The following is a 25,141-nucleotide window of genomic DNA, read 5'->3' on the forward strand; positions in this document are numbered from 1 at the left end:
CATCATGTTTGACATATGATGGCTTGAATCATGAGCTCGGTAAAGATTTACCTTTTTGTAGTAACAATGATATGATTTGAATGTCAACGCTGAAAATTTTTCGTAAAAAATTTTAAATAATAATTTTTTTCTAATATAAAATTTAAAAAGAGATTCTTTTTGCTTCAAACTTTTAATTTAAGTAAACTAGACTTAAATTTTAATATACACCTTCTATTTATTTTATATTAATTTCTTTCTAATTTTTTATTTTTTTAAAATAATAACGGTTTGAATCATTTGTTAAATTAACTTTATTTATTAAATTTTGGAAAGATATATCTCAATATTAAGTAATTTGAAGGGCAGAAAATTAATAATTTTAGAAAGTTTGAACAAAGAACCAAATTTGAAATAATTTGAATATAATGAATGCACATAAACATACTTTTTTTCAACAATAAATTGAACATTTATGGTGAAAATTGATTTTCTTACCTAATTTAAAAATAATCCCCACCCTTGATAATTAGTATAGTAGATAAACAACCGGCAAGATTTTCCAAGTGGTCCCCACGCGTGTTGTTCGGGGTTCGCTGAATGTGGGCCCACGTCCACGACCTCCGATCCAATTATAGACAGCTATTGCGATTTGTCATTAATCATTATCAATGCTAATAGATGTTAATACTAACCTAAGAACATAGCTCAATGATAATTGACACATATTTATTTCTTTGGGTTTAATGTATTATACGATGCTTTTCAGTCTCAATCTCTGTTAGAAATTAAAAAAAAAATGAAAATAAAAAAATTTGTGTGTTCCACGTCAAATTAACCTTTTCGAATATGATAAAATTTGGGCTTAAACCTAATTGATAGCATTCCGCGGGTTGGGATTCGTTACCATTCTTGGAATGACGAAACTACCCTTCATATCCGCCCAGTCGTTTAAGTAAAGATTTATTTCTGGTTTGCCTCCAAACAAACGCAATTATCTCTCTAGATTTTAGGAATCATATTCGCCTTCCTGAAATTCTTCATTTCTTCTCCGATCCTCTACTTCTCCAATTTTTGGAGCCCTAGTTTCGTTTCGCATTCTATTCTACCAGTTTTGCGTTTGTTTCAAGTGTTAAATTTGCCATAAATCATCGCACTTCGAGTTTGATGGTTTTTTTTCCTGAGGCTTCGATCTCCACAATTCGATACCATGGCGGCCGGTGCAATGGCAACCTACGCGGCAGCCGCCTTGATAATTTATTACGTTCTGAGCAGGAGATTAGCAGCAAAAGGTGACGAAGATGATCGGAATGGTAATTTGTCCAAATCGATTAGATCGGGAAGGAGAAGGATCTCTCGGAGGCCGGCTCAGGCGCCGGCAACGTGGTTTGAGACAATAACTACTCTATCGGAGACTCTTAGGTATACGTACTCAGAAACCTTAGGGAAATGGCCGATCGGTGACTTGGCATTTGGCATTAATTACTTGATGCGGAGACAGGTGCGCTCTTTTTTCCTTGAGATTCTTTTGTTCGTTCGATTTATCGGACACTATTTGCGATCTTTCATTGTTCGACGTGCATTTGCTCGTGCTTGTTTTTGCTTTTGTTTTTTTGCCTCCGATAATTGTTTGAGAGTCTCATTTCTTGAATGTACACATAGGACGTTGTTGTTGTTGTTGTTGTTTATATATATACATACATATTATTTTAGATTCTTGATATGGCATAATTTGTTGTTACTGATTAACTTTTTTTTTAAATGTTTTTAAATCACGAATGCTTGGTGCTTTCCTTGTGCTAGAACTCGTTAGTGAATTTATTCCTGAGGTTATGTATGTTCTGTAATCTGAATTTAGCGATGTTACTCTCACGCGAGTCTCGATCTCTCACTGTTCGACTTGAATTCGCTTGTGGTTTTCCTCGTTCCTGTTCATATCAAGAGTGTGAATCACACAAAATTCTAGGTGTCGGTTTAGAGTCTTCATTTCTTGAATGCGGACAGAGGAAGTTAAGAAGCTTGACATGTCTCATTTTATCCTTACCGTGTTACATTTTTCTGTATATTTTTATATATTTTCGTCTGCTTGTGATTGTTGTTTTCCTTGTACTGAACTCGAAAGTGAATTCAGTTTTGAGGTTGTGTATTTTACATAATATCGACTTAAGCAATGTTACTCGGCTACGACTCACGATCATCCACTGTTTGCATGCATTCGCTTGGTTGTTCATTTGTTCCCTGTTCCTGTTCGTATCTAGAATGCGTACCACACAGGATCCCTGTGGTCGTTTAAGAGCCTCTATTTCTTGAATGTGGATGGAGGACGTTGTTTTTTATTTGAAAGTCTTCATACTTCTGTAATTTCTTATTACTGTTTTAGATTTTTCAGTGGTTTTTTTCCGTCCTCTGGATGATTATCGGTTTCCTTGTAGCGGAACTTGAAAGTGAATTCAGTTCTGAGGTCATGTAGTTTTGTAATTTGGACATAGCGGCGTTAACTCTTCTTGCAGGGAAATTTACAAGTTGCTAACGTGTATGCGAGCGACGACAGTGTACAACTTAAAGGTCCTGAAATTATCGCAGAGTTGAAGAGCTTTTTGCGGTTGCTCACCTTCTGCATGTTTTTCTCTAAAAAACCGTTTCCAATATTTTTGGAATCTGCCGGCTATTCTCAGGAGGATGTGCTTATTCAGAAACCAAAAGCTGGGGTATTTGACCTTCTAGAATCTCATTTGTTTAGATTTTCACCTTGCTTTGAATTCATTTAAAGCGTGCTGATTGTGGAATTTGTGGTTCATGAAGGCTTGACGGTAGTCCTTAGTTATCCTCGTTAATAAGCCTGCCTAATCACTGATTTTTATCTTTTCTTAGCAATTTTAAAACCTTGACTGCTTTCTCTACATTGATTCAATAGCGTTATTAATATTCTTGTAGGAAAATTGCATTATCAGCATCATAACACAATCTGTCAGAATGCTAAATGGCCTAAGTGGTTGAAGACTTGCTACCTCTAAGAATAATCTAAACACTCGATGTCTACTATATTTGATGTTTTCCTATGCTCACAATATCTAAATATCTTCTTTTTTGATCATTCGAGTTTTAGTATTTTTTTGAAGTTGTAACCTTGATTGTTCGGTGGTTAGAATTCTTCTTCTGGCTTGAGTATTTGACCATAGTTTTTAATTACTACCTTTACTAATTGCAGATTTTGAAGCCTGCCTTTACAATAATTCGTGATAGTAATTCAAAATGCTTCCTTTTATTGATTCGGGGTACTCATAGTATAAAAGACACATTAACTGCAGTAACTGGTGCAGTGGTTCCTTTCCATCATTCAGTTTTACATGATGGTGGGATAAGTAATCTAGTTTTAGGATATGCACACTTTGGGATGGTTGCAGCAGCTCGTTGGATTGCGAAGCTAAGCACTCCTTTCTTACTCAAAGGTCTTGATGAATTTCCCGACTACAAAATAAAAGTACGTTGTTTTCTTACTCAGATTCAATTATTTCTTTATTTTTCCTTACAATGTCCTTGTTTCCTTCTATTAACCATATGCAAACTTCTGTTTTGCCTACCATATTTCATCCTAATCGTGTTTGAACCGATAACTGTATTTTTCTCCTCTTATGTTTCTGAGAATGCATTCTATTATTCTTATGGCTTTTTTATTAGCTGTGTGACCTTTCAGTTTTATGATGTGTTTACTTATATATTTGACGAAAGTTGGCCTGTGCAGTTGGTGATCATCTTTTTTAGAGGAATTTTTATGTTACTCTCGTCTCATTGATATTGATAACTAAGCATGAAATTCTGTTTTCATGAGATTTATCATATTGACTTTGTGAACTTTTTGATAAATGATATTGTTCCCTATATTATTCACTGCCACATCATACTGATCTTCTGAAAGGTATCCGAAATTCTCGCTCTATCGAATATATCCAACCCCATACAAAAATTACCATACACCCGACTGGCCCACCCCAAGGAGACAGAAATCTTAGAGGAAAAATGTTGAAACCACAAACATCATCAAACACACTTCAATTCTATTTCTTTAGAAGAAAGATGTTGAAAGCACGAACATCATCAAAATACTCTTCAATTCTTTTCTTTATAACTCAACCCCCATCTCCACATGCGCGCCTCCACCCTAGTAGCTCATCATGAAGCCTTGCTGTAGTTTGAATGCAAATGCATATGCCATGATCCAAGGTGACCCAAACCAATAGGGATGACCTCTGGTCAATGTAAATGGTAAGGGCTTGGCGATAATAGGTCTAAGCTCTTTAGATTTTTCTTGGAAATTGAATGTAGTAGAGTCCGATAGTTGTTTGTAAGAACGGATGGGATGCTTGCAAGTTATCCGCGGCTAACCCACAGCTTAGAGATTGTATAAGCATACTCAAAAGATCCATCCTGTCCTTGTAAGAAAGAACCTGTCCAACCTGCAACCATTAGGAATGTGAATTAGGCCAAATAAACCTGCAATTTAGGGAGGAATTTCAAGAAATCTATTCACATTGGAGGGTCAAGGACTGAGTTTGAAAGCCACAAACACTTGTTCAAATGGATAGACAAGATAGTTATGTGTTTAGTTATTATAAGAACAACGACATTAAGATTTTCATGTGAAAACACTTCCTTACGCATACTCCATTTATCTCTCTCTCTACAAGAACTTTGCCATTCCAAGAAATAATCTATGAGAAACAAGAAAGCTAAGATTCTCGAGTTTAAGATGAGACTTCTACATGCTAAGCTAGCTTTCGAAGTCTAAGTTTAATAGCATAATGTAAATGCTAAATTCACAATGCCAAGTAGTACTCTTATGAATACTGTAGAAAATAAAGAAAACTACTCTAATGAGCTATTTTTCTGATTGGTTTGAATCTTTATTTGATTTTTTATGTCTAATGTTGAGCACATTACTAATGCGTAGATTTTTATATCCAGATTGTTGGGCATTCTCTTGGCGGTGGAACCGCTGCTTTATTAACATATATTCTTCGAGAACAGAAGGAATTCTCCTCTAGCACCTGCGTCACATTTGCCCCAGGTTTGCCAACTTCCTCATTGGTTGATATTCCTTTTTTTCTTCTTCTTATTTAACATGTGAGATTTAGTTTGCTTTGTTTTATTGGATTTATTAAGTGACAAAATCATGCATTTAGTCCATGTTTTACAATCGATTTCTTTATTCGTTGCTTTGTTCCAATGGTTTTAATGAACGCGAAACATGTTTCACAATATTCTTTACTTTTTTTTCTTTTATTTTTTTGAGTTCATGAACCTGTGAAATTGGGAAGCTTCCAACCTTTAGAGATCTCTTTGTAGAAAATATATACCTTAACTTAATAATCCGATTATACACATAATTTCATTGATAAAATTGATGGAATATTTGGAGCAATTTTCTCGAGAATAAAATGAGAACAAAATTTTCTATAATCGGATTAATATGTTGGATTAGCTTCATGCTTATATATATATATATATATATATATATTATGTTGATGAGAAATTTTCTTTAAATATGCCTGTTTGAAATATTTACACAATGCTGGGATTTTGCCTCGGGGTGATAAAGTCTTAATTATTTTATCATTTTTTTAATCAACTTCATTTGTGTAGCCGCTTGTATGACATGGGAGTTGGCAGAATCGGGTAATCATTTCATTACTACAATTATTAACGGTTCAGATCTGGTGCCCACCTTCTCTGCCGCCTCCATCGACGACTTGCGATCTGAGGTACTACTAATAAACCACTTCTGACTATTCTTGACTTAATATAATATGTTTATGTTGAATAATCGGCTCTAAAAAGGCATTTTCCACTTTTTTTTTTTTTTTTTTTTTTTTACTAAAAAGGAATTAAAAAAATAATTTTTTAAATGAAATTAATCTATAATTTTTATTTATTAGTATTGCTTTCAAACTTCACCACTACACTGTTTCTCAATCCAACTTACCTTTCTTATCTGATTTCTCTCTCAATTTTTAGGAAATAAAAAATAAAAAAAATCCAAGTTTAGAAACTCATCAAGAATTTGGATTCTAAATTATAAACTTTTTTAGTATCATCAAATTGGAGTTTAAACATAAATAGTTGGTAATTTTTACCTTGGTTCAATTTCTAATTTTTGTACTAATTTCTAAACAAAATTTGCACAAAAATAAGTTTCACCATTAAATAAATTTTTTTTCAAAATTCATAAAATTCAACAACCAGCACTTTAGTAGTTCTAATGTCTCTTTTCTAAACTTTTTTAAAATTAATTTTCTGTCATATATTTTGTAATTTATTGAACGCATAAAAAGAAATTTCAATGATATTCGGATCAAGAACTTGTTAAAGAATAAAAATTGTAATACTTCATAATTGTTATAAGGTTTAAAGTTAAATTTGAGAAAATTGAAAGGTTAGGTTAAAATTATAAGGTATTGAATCATAATTGATTATTTTTCCTGATTTCTATTTTTCTAAAATTCTATCCCAAACTTTTCTTAGTATTTCCTTTTAATCTAATTCTTCAAACTTTCCGTCGATCGTTCATTATTGGAAGCTTCGTTTCTAATTTTAACTCTATCCTTCCCTTTTTACGCTTGTTTTTCGGTTGGTTTGTCTTTATTATTCGAACTTTTTCATTTACTTTTCTTAGAAAAATAAGAAACAAGTTCTCTCTCTCTCAAACGATTAACGGCTATTATTACTTTTATTTTGAAAAATATTTTTAAATATGAATGATTTTTTTTATTTTATATTTTGTATAAATATATAGCTATTCTATTATATTTGTTATAATAAACGAAAAGTGATCCTTTGTCAGGGAAGAACCAATCAAGAATTTTTTTTTTTTTTTTTTTTTTGGTATTTTGTAAGAGTAAACGATACAAAGATACATTAGAGAATATATTTTGTAAAAATAAAATTATATTTATTTAAAAAAATATGTTCTATGTATGACATAAAGTAGTTCCATTTCCATTTAGGAACTTCTAATGCTCTCTCTCTTTAACTTTTATCTCTTTCTCACACTAAAGCTCTTTGTTTGTGTTTAAAAGATGGAAAACGTTATTAAAACACATTTTTACTAAAATTTAACAAATATGTTTGATTTTACGTTTTCAATAAATAGGGACAGAAAATTAAACATTTTATATGTTTTTTTTTTCTTTTGGTTGTATAAAATTTACTTAAATAGCTTATTTTTTGAAATTAAAATTGAATGGTTATCAATTGTAAAATAGTTGTATCATTTTTTTTAGTTTTAAACTATGCTCTTATTAAGTATATATATATATGTATATCATATCTTGTAATTCCCGGTCTGCATTATCATTATTATTATTATTGTATTTCTTACGATTGGTTATGAATAGGTGACAGCATCATCGTGGCTGAATGATTTACGAGATCAGGTAGAACGTACCAGAGTCCTCAATGTTGTTTATCGCTCTGCAAGTGCTCTGGGCTCGCGCCTTCCCTCTATAGCTACTGCCAAAGCTAAGGTCGCCGGTGCTGGCGCCCTGCTCCGCCCAGTCTCTACCACCACTCAGGTTTCTTTTCTCCGCTAAGAAACAAAAAATAAGGCTCAGATTAACAACTATTTTTTTTTAAAAAAATCTTATGTCTTCAATATTTGAATTTTTAATCAAATTAAAAATTTTAAAATCTCCGCCCACACTTAGCTTGGTTTTTGAATAATTAGTAGAAAGTTATATAGATAAAAGTATTTTAACGTTTAACCTTGGCATTTATTTAGGCTGCGGTAAAAAGTGCGGTTGTGCGAACTCGGTCCTCTCTGTCTTCTTGGTCCTGCATGGGGGCTCGCAGACGAAACGGAAGCACTTTATCGGATCCCACAGAGGAGTTGCCTGAAGCCCCTCTGATAACAGAAAGGAAGCACGAATCATTCATAGCTGAAGAAGTTACAACACTTCATACAATTGAAAAGAAAAAGAAGCTAGATTCTGGCTCTTCTAGGGATGATACCTCTGATGATCACGACACCGATGAGGAGCAGCACCACCACCACCACCACCTCATACATGAAGAAAGAACCGACGTCGAAGACATTACAGACGGCGAGTTGTGGTATGAACTGGAGAAGGAACTTCAGCGACAAGATGTGATTACTCGAGAAGCTGATGTTGTTGGTGCAGCAGCCACAGAAATTGAAGTGCAGAGTATGCTAATAACAGATGTTGAGGGAAGCAGTGAACAACAACCATTGTCTTCTCTGGATGCTTCGGAAAACATTCGATTCTATCCCCCCGGAAAAACAATGCATATTGTTTTAGCCTCCTCCTCGCCGGATTCTGATAACTTAGCTCACGACGATGATGACGAGATTGTGCAAGAAAAAGTTGGTATATATGAGACGCCTAGAGAATTGTACAGCAAACTGCGTCTGTCTCGAACAATGATCAACGATCATTATATGCCTATGTACAAAAAGATGATGGAATTGTTGATCAACGAACTTGAAAGTGATGTATCCAGTAGTTACCGAATGTCAATAATTTCATAAAATGCTTTGCATATATATTTATTTAGCCGACCGACAAGATAAAGAAATATTTTCATTATAATTGTATGTAGGCATTACAATCAAGCATGGGCAGATATCCATTTGATAACAGTTTTATTTATTGTTTTTTGATTTCTCGCCATTTATTTACCATTTATATTTATCATAGTTTCCACTCTTCGATTCTTAATAAATTTAAAAAATAAAAATAAATTTCTAAAAATTACTTTATCTTTAATTTTCAAAACTTTAATTGGTTTTTCTAAAAACAGATAGTAGAACTAACACAAAAATGCTATAAGCTTAATTTTCAAGAGTTAGTATAAGCTTAGTTTTCAAAAATACAAAATAAAATGATTATCAAGTAATTGATCCATCAACTTCTAAGTTCTCCTCAGTTGCAGTAAGTCAGATTCCTTAGTTAATTTAGTTTTTAAAAATATTTTTTCATACTTTTCTTTACGTTATTAATTTTTATTCATTTAAAGATGAATTAGGAGGAGATTGTTTTTTTTTTTTTTAAAAAAAAAAAGAAACTTCTCTCAAAACCAATGTCAGGAAACAATTATAAAAAAACTGTTCGGAACTGCCATTATTACGTAATGCATAACGAGACAGCATTAAGAAAAAATTACCTTGGAACCCAAATCAGGCTGCCTGGCTCATGTATTCTCCATGGCAGCAGGAAGCCGTCATTGAATCCTCCTCCATAATCCATGGCAGAAGACAACTCAATATCTAATCTCCACTAATATCTGGAAAGTACATATCCGAGTAGTAATAGTACGTTGTATATAATGATGAAATACGAATTTGCAAATAATGTCTCCAAAGGACGAATCTCGTTATAAGCAAGTATACCACAGGTCTAGTTTGGTTCAATTAAGAAAAACAAAAAATCAACCTGCATGGATTGATTTGCGGCCAACTAAACTAATCCAAACTATTATTTAATGCCAGTCATAATCAAACCAAATTGAACATAGCAAAAAAACAACAAAAATAAATTCCAGTATTATATAAAAGTTGACGGATTGACATGGATTCATTAAAGTTCTTAGCTCGTGGCTAAGATACAAATTTATTGCGTAAAAGCATATAATATGTTTAGATTGTACCTCTCAGGGCTTTTAAGGATCTATTATAAAGCCCTTCTCTGCAGTTTTTTAGTTCTGCAATATCAACCGCCATATCGAAACTTGAGGGATTCTGGAGGCTCCTCTTCCATAATGCCCGAACCATTAGTGGCCAAATATTCACGGATGGTTGTTCTACGATCTCCAAGGAAAGTGTGATCCAGAAAGTTGTTGTAAGCTGCGTCGCCCAGATTTTTTGCAGCTAAAACACTAGGAAAATATCATCACCTTCACTTTAGTACGCAACACAAATTAGCAAAAGAAAATGATAATGATATGTCCTAGAAGCAAGACTTCATCGATCAGACAGAAGAATTTCAAAGAGGACAAGGCATCGTCAAAATAAATCAGGCACAATCAAGAAAAACAAAATTCAGTACGCAACACAAATTAGCAAAAGAAACAATTTACTGATCGTTTTTCCTACTTGGAAAGCGAACTCCAAACTTGTCTAATCTATTCTAACAAGCAGCAAATTAAACAGCCTCGATCACTCATCTGGTGCCAATGGAGAGTACACAATCTATTCTAACAAGATAGATAAGAGATTAATTAAAAAATGAACGCGTCATGTTTGATATAAACCTAGAATTTAGAACACATCAGGATATACTTTTATACGAAAGCGTACTCATAAGAGATGATTTATGGCCAATGGCATAGCTTTTCAGCTGATCTAGAGCAGCATCTGAAATTCAAAACCGAAGTTCTTTTTGTACATACTACAGATACACTATCAAAATGAACAGAAGCACGTGATGGTCTCAACTTTTATAGATATGAAGTCTATCAGTGAATCTTCAACCAAATTAAACATTGCCTAATTTCAATGTTTCATGCTAAATCCTGCTGCTATTCAGGAAAATATTTGTTCAGGAATGCAGAAAGGACACTGAAAAAGAAACTTACCAGTGGCGAAGATAGACGCGACAGGGTAAGATATCATCTCTCCAGATCTTATCAATATTATGACGACCATAATGCTGAAAATAAACGTCTTCATTTCCTGATATCAGTAGAAATAGCCAACATTTAGCAGAAACTTTAAATTTGAAGTAGCATATTCCTTATTTATAGGTTTCTACATTGAAATCCATAATTCCTCGCATGCATTTTGGTATAACTACAACAGCAAAGTACTTCTGAAGAGTACCTTTGCATCTCACACGGAAGAATTCCTCATCAGTGGATCGAGAGCAAAGAACCTGCAATGTGACTTTAAAATATCAATTGATTGCGCTATTATCATGTACATAACAGTGACCTACGAGTGTATAATATATCAGCAACCATCGCATACCGCTGGTTTATCATATAACTTTCCATCTAATGTTTCAGGTAGAACCTACAACGAAAACACATTCTCAATTATAAACGTCAGAAATCGGCCTCAAAAGTTTTGATCAGAAATGAAATAACAGACAAAAACTAAATACATACGGCTAGAAATCGAAACTCAATCTCTCTCTGTATAAACGCTGGAATCTGAAAATGTTATGCAGCATAAACGAGATTTAGAAATTATTCCTCCTCATATCAAGATTCAATTAGTCTACAGGACGTTTAGTTCGTGCTACCTCGGATTTCTTAATCTCGAAAACCGTAACGATAATAGTTTCTCCTTCACAAGGCTCCGCGCACAAGCTTGAAATCTCCTGATATGCAGACGTACAGCACGTCGTTAAACATTATGGCCAAATTCCTTTGGTCAAAAGAGAAATTAAACTTACAAAAATGAAAGAAGCGGAAGAGGACGAGCAACAATAAGTTATCCATGTATCTTCTCTTTTCACAAAATTACTCTTCCAATCAGAAATACTACATATAAAACAGAAGGCACAGAGTCTTAAAGCATACGAAAACCTTGGTTTCAGGTTTAGCTATGCCGCGCTCGAAGAATACAGGAGCTACATTTCCGAAAAGGCGCCTGAAGCCGTTCAATCTCGCCACTCTAAAGTTGATCAGTTCAGGAAAGGTACTTCGCGCGCTCCTCTCTGCATCCAGAGAGAGAGAGAGAAATCAAGCACACAAGCGATGGCTCAAAACCTAAAATCGACGATCGTGATGATGAAACGATCAACTTACCAGAGAGAAGAGAGCCAAAACCACAAACAGAAATGTAAGAATCGTTGGAGAAGACGGATTCAAAATCGGACTCATCTCGAAGTTCCTTCGGTTCTTCTTTGTTCACTATGGAATTCGACATTCCGCGGTTCAAAGACGCGTTGATCGGATACATGTTCCGGAGGTTACTTAGAAAAACCAGTCTGGAGCCGGAGCCAGAGCCGGAGCCGGATCCGGAACAAAGGAGAGAGTGCGGTATACCGAAAGAGAGAAACCGAACCTGAAATCTAGAGCGGATTGGAGTTGGAGCCGAAGCGGAATCCCAAAGAGGGAGAGAACGATGAGCGAATTGGAGACTGAGACACTCAGCCATCGAGAGAACCAGAAATTTAAGCGGGAGAACTTCGCTATTCTGATGTTCTGAACGGCCTATTTATATTATAATATATAAACTAAAAAATATATATATATATACTTACCTTTAATTTTGGATGAAAATAATTATTTAAAAAATTCTTAAATTTTTAAAAATTTTAGAGGTTTAGAAAAAAAAAAAAAAAATTTGTCGTTGAAACGTAAAGAATATGTCAAATAAAGAAATCATGTACGGATATTAATAAGAATATTTTTTATGTTTAAAAAAAAAGATGGATATTAATAAAAATTTAAAAATATTTTTGAGAGAAGTTTATAAATATTTTTATCAATTTAATTTATATATATCTTAGCAAATAAATAAGAATTGGCCCATGAAAAAGTTGAGTTGAGCAATCCTATAAAAAACAATTTCACTTTTTGTAAATATATATTCATAAATAAGAAGGTTACATATAAATGTCGAAAATTATTCGATATTTTCAATATCTTAGGTAAAAACCCATAAATTCAAAGCGTTTCATTCGTTGATTAGTACGATACAAGGTTGTAATCCAACGAGGAAGAGAAGAAAATGACACTAAATGCCCAAATTAGGACAGCAGTCTTCAATTAATTGAATGAGTATTACAAAAGTCCTAATTTTGTTTTGTAAATGTGCCTCTCTCTCTCTCTCGCTCTCATTTTTTTCTTTTAAGAAATGGGAAATAAATTATGATGCATCATCTAATTTAACCATAAACTAATTAGGTTGGCCTAACAAAAAGAGGGCTATTATTATAAAGTTGTTAATGAAAAACTTGAGATGCATAGTACTCACTCTCATTGAACACAGGTCTTAAGTCTTCTTTGCTCAGGAATTCCAATGGGAAGGAGACAAGATGTCCCTTCACTGAACTTAATCTCTCCATTGGATCAATCCTTTCAATTTCTCCATTCTTGTAAAACTCCAGCCTCTCCGGTGCAATTCCTAAATCTATGGTGGTGTGCCCCAACCTCTCTTTCCAGAAAGCCACACTTTGCCTCAGTCCAGCTCTGTTTTCAAATTCAGGTATAGATCGTTATATCGAGAAGAAATAATCGGGATTCGACCAACTTTGGAACAGAGTATAAATCGTACCTGGAATTTATGAGGTCGTTGGGTAGGCAAGAAAATACATCTTGGTATATTGTCGTGTTCGTCTGTTCAAAAGATCATCAGTTTACCGTCAGTGCTCCAAAAATTCAATACTGTCAAAAATAAATATATCTACAATAGAAATCTAATGCTAATATTGGGTAGCAACATGAAAGAAGAATGAAAACGTTTATTCCAAGCTTCGAGTTTCCTTAATATCTGTTAGTCTTCGATCCAACTTGTACATACCTCAACTATTTTCATAGGACAACCACCTGATCCTATTTCATAAGTCGTAATCGGAATAAATAAATTTTTGGTCAAAGAAACTAGATATTATGTTGATGACCCAACACTATGTCTTCAAAAATGTTGGCCAACCGCAAACGACAATAAATAAATAAATAAATCTAAACTATAAAGGTCTCGTTTGATAATCGTTTAGTTTATATATATATATATATATATATATATATATATATATATATATATATATATATATAAATGCTTGTTTTTTCAAAGCTTTCATTCAATTTTTCGTTTCTCCTTGGTAAAGGTTTGAATTCTAATCCAAATTCTAAAGCTATTAATCTCTTTAGTTTTTCTCACCTTAGCAGTTCCCATCCATGTATCCTTGTAGGTTGAGTCAGAAACTGGGTCAACTATTTGATTGATCTGGAGAAAACAAAATCACATCATAATCAGCCACTTAAGACACAACAAATGGTTAAACATTTAAATTCAAGCATTGAAACTGTAAAAATCCTGCTTCATATTCGCCACCGACTAACCTGTCCCGGACGAAGACCAAGATGTTCAGACCAAAGAGAGAGGCGAAGACTCCAACAAAACTTTCCCGCTTTCCATGGTTGTCCTCCCATATATGAATTGATAAGTTCCTTATCTTCAATCACAATAGCAATCTGAGAGAAGAAAGTATATTAGTTATCGAACTCGTTCAAAGCATTTCAGAGAGACTATTGAGAACTTAGAGAAGTGGTGACCTCAGAATCCCTAGAACCGAGTAAACTCCTGTCGTTGATGTTAGCCGATCCAATCAAAGCAATACAATCGTCTACGATCATAATTTTACTATGCACGTACACCTAAATTCACAACATGTCACGCTAAAAACTATATGCATCATTTTTAGTATATTAAACAAGGCCATTCAAGGAAAAATATGTACCTGGCTTGTAGCCACAGGACCACCATCAAAGAGTTTACCATAAGATCTGAGGCCATAGAATGATATATAATCATGAACTTTTGAACCAAGAAGATCATAGAGATTATGGAATATCGAATTTTGTCCTCGACATATAGTTCGATACTGCCAATGCATTATTGCTCTAACCGATGCTGCACCACTGTCATCCAGTCCTCCCTGTCAAACTCAAGATTCAGATTGGAGAAAGGAAATATAAACTCAAACAGTAAGCCAGCAAAGGACGAGAGTGGGTAATGTCCAAGAACTAGAACCTGAAATCCAGGCAAGAGTGGAATTACAATAATGACCCTAAAAGTTTTCTTTTCACGGTAGGCTCTCATTATGCGACGGTATAATGCTTCTAACACACGATTCCGTATTGAATCATCTCCTGAGAGGCCTGATATAAAAAATTGATTCTGGGAAAAAAAATAAAGAATCAAGTATCAATACCATTGATTAAGTGTAGAAAACCAGTTAATTTCAACAACAATATTTCACAAGTAACAGATAATATGTCCTAAGATACAGATCGTAATGGATCCGACTACAAGGAATCAAATATCAGCATGTTCAGTTAAAAAATGAAGAAGAAGATTAAAAGGATAAAGAACAGAAAATAACAAGACTACAAGTAAAAAAACTCATATACCTCAATATAGACAAAATGTTCTGCTTTCTCTATAAGAGAGCAGTATGCAATGTGAATGCTCTCTTCAGTTTGGCTCGTCCCAGCAGACCATTGACTGACACTTCTGATGACCTGAAAGGAGCGGACATTAGCAATAGAACAATTTACCACCAAATCAAGGATGCTTCACTTAATTAATATTTGTACAGGCGAGTTGCAAAATTTGAATATGCAGAAGGTCTAAATAAACAAAAAGGGAGTTCAGATAATCCCAATTGCTATGAGTTTAGCTATTAATGTACACAGTAAAGTGCATTTGCAACTGTGAACATCACCATTTCTCTGATGAAAGCCAGAACCCTATACAATTATGCAGCACTTTAATTCACAAATGTAAAATTTTGAATATCCTCTTCATGCCACTCACCTGGCAACGACATGAAGCACACGGACCAACTTGTCCGGATTCATCTGCAAAGCCACCATGTCCCCTGTCTTGTGTTTCCCACCACTCCAACTCTGAGCTTTTGACACGATGATGTGTTTTCCCATCTCCAGACAACTTTCCATGGGAATCCAAATGGTCGAGATCATCAACAAAGCCTTTCAGAGGCATATCTGGTCCTAAGGGTTCAACTTTGATCTTCCTAAAAGAGAACGAGAGACCGCTGCTGATCTTACTAGGCTGATCGAGGGGAGTAGCAATGGGTTCCAGTCCATTTGATTTTGGACCTTCATTTTGAGAATCCTGTCCATCAGCCTCTTGAGGTAAAAGCAAAGGAATATCGTGAAAAGATGATCCGCGAGAAAATGAATCCTGTACTGTTGATTCTTGAGAATTGTCAAAACTTTTCCTTTCAACCTCCAATTCTCGGGTATTCCACAAGTAATGAGGAATGACCATATGATGCTGAGGCATAAGTAATGGAATTGCCTGCTCATTTGGGGCTTTGTTTCTCTGCAGGAATACATATATTTCAATTAGGATAAAGGGTCAAAACTATTTGTACAAGAATATCAATGAACACCAACCTTAGCATAATTCCAGCGTTGGACAAAATGTCTAGCTAAGTCTCGACAAGGTGGTCCCCAAAGTGCACAGTGGACATCATGCCAAGGCATGCGAGGATATTTACCGCGATCCAACTCATCTTTCATGGTATCTTCCCATGAATTTGGCTCGGATTCCCTGAGTCGATAAATACGTGAAATTAGCAAAATCATTACCAGGAATAAAAAAAAAAAAAACAGAATTCTAACGGCATGAAAATTCTTAAATAGAATAATAATACTTGGCTGCATACACGAGTGCAGAAATCTTCCAGCACACCACCATTAAATTATTGACAATTAGGAGAGAGAATATTTTTTTCCTTTCTCTCTCCTGACTATGATTTCTCTCTCATTGCTACCAATAATTTAATGGTGGTATGCAAGAAAATTCCTGTATACCAGCATGCAGCCAAATATTGTTCTACTCAAATAATCATAACTATTTATCATCTTTGCAACTCAATAGAACCGGTGTTACAAATGGAATAATCCAAGTTCAAATGCAACAATTACCCAAGAAATTTCCAGGAAAAATGTTTGAGCAGCAGAGAACAGAAGTACTAACCTTGGATTATAGTAGTCCTTCCCGGGCCATACTGAAGGAGGACGATCACCAACTTTATGTTCTGGTGTATCATAACGACCAAAGCATAAATCCAGTCCTCCAATAAAGCAAATATGATAATCGACAATGACAAGTTTTTCATGGTGGGACCTATACAAACCACTCAATAATATTAGATGTTGAAAAGTCTAGACCTATTTGAAACTTAACTTATAGATTATGTCCACAAAAAGAAGAGACTGAACACATACCATAAGTACACACCACTGGAGAAGTGGTCAGGGTAGCGTAATACTCTCACATTCTCATGGATGCCTAGAAGTTTTCTCTTGCTATAAACACTATTAATCTTTAAAGCAAGGGCAACCTCTTTGTAGAGAAGAATGTATATCTGTATAAACATTACACAAATTCATGTCGTCAGAGATCAGATTAATACAGTGTATTAAGAGAGAGAAAGAAATACATTAATAGTGCACTAATGTAATGCATAAGGCACGTAAGTTTTGAAACATTAAGAGAGCAAGAGAATAGAATAATTATTTAAAATTTTTATCTATTCCATGCCTAGGTTGCGTCTAGATCAATGGACAGCTATTTTGTTGGAATGTAGTAGGTAAGTTTTTTATAACCAGAATAGTAATTTCAAAATTTTCTCTCTATCTCAGTTCTTCAAAAGAAAAGGAATAAAAATATTAAGGAATAGATACATCTTTGAGAATATTATTACAATTTTTAATTCCACATACGATTGACTTGGAATTTGAGGCAAATTCATGGGTAGATGCCATGAAAGATGAGTTGGACGACTTGAGGAATCTGTGCCATATTCGTGGGAAGATTCCTAGATAATTGCCAATTTTCATGGCCTTCTAGTTTAGCAATTTATTTTCAATTCTTAACATCCCCATACAATTAAATCATCAAAAGGCCATGAAATTTGAAGGTTCCAAGAAGAAATTCATTGAGTTTATATCAAAATAACTAATAAGATATTCATCAATTCACATTATAAAAATATATGAGAATTCCGAAAGGTACCTGAACCCCTTCCTTAGCTTTTGCTTCAAGCAAAGCATCGAGCCTAGATGAAGCATTTGAAATAAAAGGACGCCGCAGATATAATTCTGGACAAAGCCACCAGCCGCAAATGAAAATCTGCAAAAGGCCCCAAAATCAGCCAACAGTAGTTGCCCACAAAACTAATGATTTTTTTTTTCTTTAATAGGAAACGAAACAAAAATAATGACTGTATGACCAATTCGAGGTCTTAAATTAAAGAGAAGGGTTAAAGGAGAGGGAGAAAAAGAATACCTCCGATTTTGCACGTTCAATGGAAAAGGAAATAGCTTCAAAAGCTGCTTGACCATCGATGAACCACTGAGCCTTACTACCATCGTCTGTCAAACCCCTTGGAGGAGCAAACGAACCAAAACGGTGAGGATGACACCATCCCTCAGGAGGCCTCAGTCCCGCATCATTAATTGCAGCAACCCAGTCTTTAACCTTGGATCCGTTCTTTGCTCTTATCCTAATACTCCTATTTCCACATGTCACCTAACATTTCAAATCACGAATTTAACTCTCAATAAGAAAAATTTTATTAGCACAAAATTCCATCACAAACAAAAGTTCATCGCAACTTCATGAATACTGGCAAAAGTAAAATCCGTCTTATTTGCAACCACATAGGAGGCAAGAGACCAGCATCATATTTAGAAACAGAACAAATTAAAATAACCAACATTATACAAGGTTCAATCATTGCCCAAAATTTCACTACCTTAAATGAATGTCGCAATGGATTTCGCTCCTTAATTTCCTTTGCCAAAGATACTCGTCCTTCTCCATTGGCATCAGAAGTAGGTAGCACATCGAAAACTATTATATCCATTGGTTGAGTGTCAAAAGGATCTCCCAACAAGGCCAAAAAACCAGGTTTTAATACAGCCCACACCTACAAAATTCAACCAAAAACACAAACTTGTATATTTAAAGTTGATTGATTAATAAGTTGTTCTAATACACCACAGCAGTCTCAATATGTCAAATTTTCCAATTATAGTAAGAAGGTCCATATGCCAAAACAGAAATTACTATAACATTAATGGAAAGAGACAAGAAGAAAAGAAGCAAAGTTAGTCCAACTCCAGAAGATTTCCATGATACCATCATCAGTGTAAATGACAACAGAAAGCATAACACATAACCAGTAGTTTCTTTCGTAGTTATTTGAAACTAAGGAAAAAGCCCCTTACCTTTTGCCAATTGTCATTACAACAACCAAAACACCGGCATAGGCAGCATTTCCTAGCGTCATCTTCCCGTGCAATTTTAGGTAGATGCTTCACCATAACATAATCCTCTTTCAACTTTGGGCCGTATTCTGGTGAAAATGATAACTTAGAGACCTCCAAAAACCTGCAAACCTACAGTTTATGAATTTAAAAGGAATTATAATAATAAAAATTGATCATAAATGAGGAAAAAATGGTTTACACTTGATGCAATATGACTTAAAAGTCAAATATCAAACAATTAAAATACGTAAGAGACTAGTAAATCTGTGGTTTTCTATATGAACGTACATGCATTTTGGCATCTTGAATATAAAAGTAAATCTATAGTTTAGTATAAATATGCATCTTGCTCATTATGAAGCATTGACCAGGATCAGATAAAAGTTTCTCCCATAAATGCCAAGGCTTTTTTAAATAAATAAAAAATACACAGGTTCATTAAGAAAAAGTAAACACCCAAACGGTGGTTGAAAGAATCAAAACGTAGTCAACTTTAATGCAAGATTTGCATTCCCCTTGATTAGGTTCAAAAACTTCTATTGCACCACATTTTGTGAGGAAAAAGTGAATCAAGATAAAAACTACTAAATAATGGGAAAAAACAATCTAATTAGAAATCTAGAGCTACTCATTCAACTCAGGCAGAAGACAAATGAAGTAATTATTTTCAATAAATATCGACTTAGTATACCAATTGTAAATAGAACATAAATTTTAAGGAAGAGAAAAAACATCTTAAAGGTAGCCAAAAGTTTCAGTTTGGATGTAATTGCCAAGTACCCCACAAGAACTTCATTTCAGTAAGAGATTCTCAGCACCAAACAGTTCTATAATAATATAAATTATAAAATATTAATGCAGTAGTAAATGCCAAAATCATTACTGGTGATAGCTAGAAACTTTATCAAGACTAAACTAACTACCTACAACTGCAATGTTAAGTATCCCATGAATTTCTTGACGACCAAATGTTGTAGTATCAAGTATAAAATCATCAATTTAACTCGTACAACATTTTTTTCCACAAAAAACCAAGCTTTCATTAAGAAAATCCAAGAGAATAAACAGACTTTAAAAAGAACATTAAAGTTCACTACAAAAGGAGCTTATGCAATGGATTCACCTATACCTCTCGAGAGTTGACGATATCCATGTTACTCAAGAAGTGATTCAGGTACCCTTGCATTGCAGTCTTAGCTCTATCAGACATAGAATGCTGCCTTCCTAAGGCAGGCCGAATGATAGGCAGGGCAGCACTGGACGGAACGTCCCTGTAATGAAGTAATACAACCATATGAGTAATAGCATTCACGTACAATTGAAAAAGGCTACATGAACAAATTCTTCCAACTTTGCTTTGAGCAAAGCTGAAAAATACCTATTTTTAGAACTTTCATCATGATGCAGAGGATTGGCTTCATCATCTGGTCCATCCTCATCTTGGATCACTGTCGTGTGTTCTCCTATTCCTAGATTTTGAAGCCATTCTTTAACCTTTAATATAACGTTCCAATGAAGACTACATCAAAACCTCAAACATTTGTATTAACAATAACTGATCTAAAATTTCAAAAGCACCAGAGCGTTAAACACCAAAGAATTCACGTGATCAAACCAAATCACCGTGTATCGAGAGCAACCATACAACTATAGAGCTTTTAGAGACGTTGAAAATAATAGATTTTTTTAGCGAGGTTGAGAGGTCCTGGGATGAAGTTTAGCCCCTGGTTCGATCTCATGTCTCCCCCTTTGGGGCTCAGTGTAAAAGGATTTTGTAATTACACTTTAGGTCTTGTTTGCTTCGTTGGAGCCCTTTTCTGTTTGAGTTTTGCTTCTTTTGGGGGGTTGGTTTTATTTTTGTATGCTCCTTGTATTCTTTCATCTTTTCTCAATAAAAGAAGGGTCTCTCATAACAAAGACAACCATACAACTATATAGACCATCGTACACATACCTGTTCTTGCTTCTCGTGAATTTCCTCAATGAATGCCCGTTTCTTTAGTGCAAAATGCAAATAGAATACATGGGAAGCTTTCTTCAACATGCGCCATTTAAACTATTACAGGAAAACAAAATACAGTTAAACCAGGAAAGGCTCAAAACTGAAAAGATTAAAAAATCTCAAAATGAAGAGGAAAAAAATCACAAGACTGCAGCAGGAATATTGGCGAGGCAAACCATGTGGTAACTCTTACTTCTGCTCGGGTGTTTTGGTAGAACGCGGAAGGATATCAATAATCATGATTCAAAATAACCAATAGGGTGTCGAAACAAAGCTCTAAATTCAATTCGATACGCACTCTAAACTTGATATAAGTCGTCGATAAAATATACATAATCCTACCCTTAGCCTATCCGATTTCCCTTGAATTCTTCACGAGAAATCAAAACTAATCGCACAAATCCAATTGAACGCTCATAAACCAAATTCAAATTAAACAACACCTGAAACGTGGACTAATTCAGCTGCAGAAACGAAAACTCAAAACGAAGATCAAATAGAAAAACAACAGAAATCCAAAGCGAAACTCGCACCTGCTTGTACTGGCATTCGATTGTGTAAGAAAGAAGCATCGGACTGATATCGCCGGCATCCGGGCGAGAAACGGAAATAATTGAGGCCTTCGGCAATTCATCGAAAATCCTCGTTGGCTCAGGAGCGTCATGATGAAACGAGAAAAACGACGACATCGAAGCTGTAGGCTGCTCCGATTGCATTTGAACATATCGAGGCCCACCTCCGGCCATCAACTGCTCCGATCCCATTCCTAATCCGTCCAACGCCACAGCAGCCTCGTTTGATCGAATTCGGCCACAATTGAAGGTTGTTAATCCACAGAAAATTCGAGAAACGGGAAATCGCGAATCGTCTTCTTGTTGAAGGCTTTTTCCTTCTCCTTTTCCTGCCTATGAACTGCAAGCAACACGAAACACGTCAAAGTCTGAATTTCGCGGGTTTTATGGTAACGTGGGCTTCGGGTCAATCCACAATGGAGAAGAAGATCGACGGACATTCATTTTGTCTGGTCGTTGTAAATTTATTTATTTTCTTTTTTTTACGCTCAAATTTAAGAAATCCATTGTTAGTTTGCTTAAGTAGTGTATGAATAATATTGTTTTTTTTTTTTTTTTAAATGCGATTAATATTTTAATAAAAATATATTATTGATATTATAATATTAATACGTCATTTTTCAATACCGGTCAAGGTATAAATAGATAAGGTGATTGTTGGAGTCAAGTCTTGGAACGACTCATTTATACTTCACGTAAAGGGTTAATACTATTATTTAGTTATATTTTCCATTTTTATTTTTCATTAAATAAGTGGTGAAATTTCAATATTATTTCTTTAAGCTCCACATGTTACAAATAGTATCAGAGAGCTAGACACGAGATAGTATATCAACAAGAATGTTGAGTTCCAAGTGGGGTTTATTGTGAGATTTCGTATCGCTTGAAGAAGTGAGCAAAATCTGTCCCTAACAGTCGGGTTTTAAAACTGTGAGGCTAACGATGATATGTAACGAAAATTATGAGCATGACAACGATACGGAACGAACCAAAACAGATAATATTTATTAATCGTGGATTTAAGCTGTTACATGTGATATCACGAGGTTCAATCATTTGGGATTGGTTGTGGGTCACTGACTTGAATATAATTTACAATCCAATTCAACTCTCTATTTTAAAGTTGGATACTCGGGTTGTTCGTTTAATTAAGTTTAAATAAATTTATTCATATGCTATATAAAATTTTTATACTATAGAAAAAGAGATAAAAATATAATTTAAGAGTCTTCTCAACACTTCTCCAGAAGGATCCAAATTTAAAATTTAAAAAAAAAAAATATATATATATATATATATATATATATATATATATGTATATATGTGGCGTTAGCACTTTTTTCTCCTACAAACACGTGGCATCAGTGTTATCAAGACAGCCAAAATGAACGCCAGCACTTGACTTAACGCCGTCCCTCAGGCCGGATTTGATAATCCTTTCGTTTCTCATATTTTAAATTATTTCCAATTCATCGGGCCATATATGGGCCTGTTTTACTTCCTTATCCAATAGCCCAACTAAAAACCAGGCCCATCAGGCCCACGAGGTTGGGACGGCGGACCATTGCCGTGAGCGAATTGGTCTAGCCTCGCGTTTTGAACACGCGGCGTCTTCGGATTCCAATGTCGTGGCGTGGCTCGTTCACCTTCTACAACCTTTCCTCTTCGATTTTCCTTCTATTTTCACTTAAATTTCCTTCGTATTTTAAATCCCTAGATTTCTCGCATTCGAAATCCCAATTATTATTATTAATTTTTTTTTTTGCAATTCGAAATCCGTCCATTTCAATGGATACCTCCCTGGTCGCGGGAACCCTTTCAATGGTTGCCAACAATGGCGTTGGCTTCGCCAAATTCCTCAATCGCCTCGATTTCGTATCCAATTCCTACATCTCCGTCACCGACTCGATCGCCGACCAGATCGCGCCGTATTCCGCCGCCGGAGCTCTGCAGTTATCAGCCGCACTGTTCCCCGTCGCAACCATTGCTCCGCCGCCTGTCAAATCTATTTCACGCCGATCGGCCTCTCGGACTTTTCTCCGTAGAAAGCGCCGCACGAAGCGTAGATTATACAGCGATGACTCCGAGGGCGGCGAAGTCAACGGATTCGGCGGCGGCGATTTTGACGGATCGTACGGCGGAGGTGGCGGTAGCGGCGGAAGTGGCTGGAATTTCGATAGATTTGGGGGGAGTGATTGGGACGAATCTTCATCCTCTTCTTCTAATCCGGCGTATTATTTCGTTTACGAGGTGGTTTATTGGATCGCGCTCTCAAATTGTGTGCATTTCGCATTCAAGAAGGTTATTAGATTTGCAGGTGAAGCAATCAGGAACTCCGAACGAGGAAAATTGTCTATGAGATTAATCTCTGTGTGTTGATTGGTACAATTCTCCTCTCAATGATCAATCTCCGAAACAGAAATCTGGCTATAAATCTCCTGTATTCGATTCTTCACAGTTGCTATGCATACATACATATCTCTGTAAATACTCACATTGTTTTATCTCAGTAAATTGGTTCGAAATTACACATGGAAATCTGTGCCATAACAATCTGATATCTTGTTTCTTAGCTCCTTAAGGCATTTAGTTCATCTCTCTGTGACTGGTTCTTCATCATTCTTATAACGGACAAGCGTTTCAGCCCATGAGAAGAATTCTGTGGGCGGAAAACCTTTGCTTGTTTTTCACCCATTGGTTTCACCTTTCTTAGAACTGCCTGGTTTCATCGTTTGGCACGTTATTCTGTCTCTCTCTTCAAAATGCTATTCTCTTTTTTTGTGTCTTGCTTTACATATGTTCTTAATGCATGAATTTGACCTCCTCTGAATGGATTGGGAGGAGAATCATTGTTATAATTTGATTCCTAATATTGTGGTTGGCCAATTTTTTTTTTACCATTAGGCAACTTGAGCACCTTTTTGTGTAGTCTACTGTAACGTCTGCTGCTGTATGTGTGTATTCTTTTTAAGTTCAACAACAGGTAACGGATGAATTCAAATCTCGAGCTTTTTGATCGAGAGTATATGTCGAAATTGGATGAACTATGACCCAGTTAACCTTTATGTGAGATTCTACCTGGGTTGGTTAGGAGAACGAAACATGTGAAAATCTCTCTCTTGAGGAGAAATATCTACTAGTGGTGGGCTTGAGGTGGATTGGGAGATCCCACGTCGGTTAGGAGGTGAACATAAGGAAGCGGTAACTGAGGGTGTGGTTGATCTATCTACCTCCACTTTTATCACTTTATCAGCTTCTACATTAAAAAAACACTAACTTCTGTTAGAACATTTGTTTTGGATTCAATTTCCTTTGATTTCAGTACTCATTTGCCTGATCGATAGGAACTGAAGAAGGATTTTAATTCATATCTGAGAGAGTTTGTGTAGTCTTTTCAGTCATCATCAACTTGGTGATGATGGGTTTTGGAGCCAATTGTCAATGCTATACTCATTCCAAAGCTTTTCCATTCTACTTCTATTCTTTTTAAAACTCAAATGAACTTAAAACACAATTTTGCAAGAAACGATTTCAACTTTTAATAAATACATTTTGCATATTCCCAATAAACATGTTTAGATACAATGTATTAGTT

General features: G+C 35.1%; 4 protein-coding genes and 1 long non-coding RNA gene across 7 annotated transcripts; 2 read left to right on the top strand and 3 right to left on the bottom strand.

Moving 5' to 3' along the window:
• Positions 1 to 940: 940 nt before the first annotated feature.
• LOC111778439 (uncharacterized) lies at positions 941 to 8,538 on the top strand. The gene is made up of 7 exons (XM_023658262.2): positions 941 to 1,480; positions 2,490 to 2,687; positions 3,188 to 3,460; positions 4,942 to 5,044; positions 5,620 to 5,738; positions 7,371 to 7,547; positions 7,754 to 8,538. The coding sequence occupies exons 1-7, from the start codon at positions 1,190 to 1,192 to the stop codon at positions 8,519 to 8,521; spliced, it is 1,929 nt and encodes a 642-aa protein (XP_023514030.2). The 5' UTR covers positions 941 to 1,189; the 3' UTR covers positions 8,522 to 8,538.
• LOC147787387 (uncharacterized) lies at positions 5,826 to 7,878 on the bottom strand. Its single transcript, XR_015413324.1, has 2 exons — positions 7,738 to 7,878; positions 5,826 to 7,561 (listed from the first exon to the last, which is right to left on the bottom strand). It is a non-coding gene; the product is annotated as an uncharacterized LOC147787387 (long non-coding RNA).
• A 974-nt stretch (positions 8,539 to 9,512) lies between the features above and the next one.
• On the bottom strand, positions 9,513 to 12,147 carry LOC111778438 (uncharacterized). The gene is made up of 8 exons (XM_023658261.2): positions 11,743 to 12,147; positions 11,521 to 11,651; positions 11,235 to 11,312; positions 11,098 to 11,142; positions 10,958 to 11,002; positions 10,811 to 10,862; positions 10,567 to 10,663; positions 9,513 to 9,867 (listed from the first exon to the last, which is right to left on the bottom strand). Exons 1-8 carry the CDS (start codon positions 12,092 to 12,094, stop codon positions 9,702 to 9,704), a joined length of 966 nt encoding a protein of 321 aa, XP_023514029.1. The 5' UTR covers positions 12,095 to 12,147; the 3' UTR covers positions 9,513 to 9,701.
• Positions 12,148 to 12,671: 524 nt separating this feature from the next.
• PLDP1 (phospholipase D P1) lies at positions 12,672 to 22,029 on the bottom strand. 3 transcript variants are annotated; one of them, XM_023658985.2, is made up of 20 exons: positions 21,508 to 22,029; positions 20,927 to 21,028; positions 20,351 to 20,466; positions 20,102 to 20,243; positions 18,931 to 19,101; positions 18,456 to 18,629; positions 17,987 to 18,229; positions 17,714 to 17,830; positions 16,924 to 17,063; positions 16,673 to 16,822; positions 16,087 to 16,243; positions 15,482 to 16,012; positions 15,076 to 15,186; positions 14,696 to 14,842; positions 14,403 to 14,600; positions 14,218 to 14,319; positions 14,005 to 14,136; positions 13,823 to 13,888; positions 13,217 to 13,278; positions 12,672 to 13,131 (listed from the first exon to the last, which is right to left on the bottom strand). In XM_023658985.2, exons 1-20 carry the CDS (start codon positions 21,736 to 21,738, stop codon positions 12,885 to 12,887), a joined length of 3,339 nt encoding a protein of 1,112 aa, XP_023514753.2. In that variant the 5' UTR covers positions 21,739 to 22,029; the 3' UTR covers positions 12,672 to 12,884. The 3 variants fall into 3 exon arrangements, with proteins under 3 accessions (XP_023514753.2, XP_023514755.2, XP_086975370.1); XM_023658987.2 differs by lacking the exons at positions 20,351 to 20,466; positions 20,927 to 21,028; positions 21,508 to 22,029 and having other exon boundaries at positions 18,931 to 19,093; positions 20,102 to 20,239; XM_087119244.1 differs by lacking the exons at positions 20,351 to 20,466; positions 20,927 to 21,028; positions 21,508 to 22,029 and having other exon boundaries at positions 20,096 to 20,236.
• A 1,271-nt stretch (positions 22,030 to 23,300) lies between these two features.
• LOC111778252 (uncharacterized) lies at positions 23,301 to 24,084 on the top strand. Its single transcript, XM_023657960.2, has one exon. The coding sequence runs from the start codon at positions 23,335 to 23,337 to the stop codon at positions 23,923 to 23,925; it is 591 nt and encodes a 196-aa protein (XP_023513728.2). The 5' UTR covers positions 23,301 to 23,334; the 3' UTR covers positions 23,926 to 24,084.
• The last annotated feature ends 1,057 nt before the right edge of the window (positions 24,085 to 25,141 follow it).

The sequence above is a fragment of the Cucurbita pepo genome, chromosome 17, assembly GCF_057944985.1.
Source record: "Cucurbita pepo subsp. pepo isolate OVF chromosome 17, ASM5794498v1, whole genome shotgun sequence".
NCBI classification, from domain to species: Eukaryota; Viridiplantae; Streptophyta; class Magnoliopsida; order Cucurbitales; family Cucurbitaceae; genus Cucurbita; species Cucurbita pepo.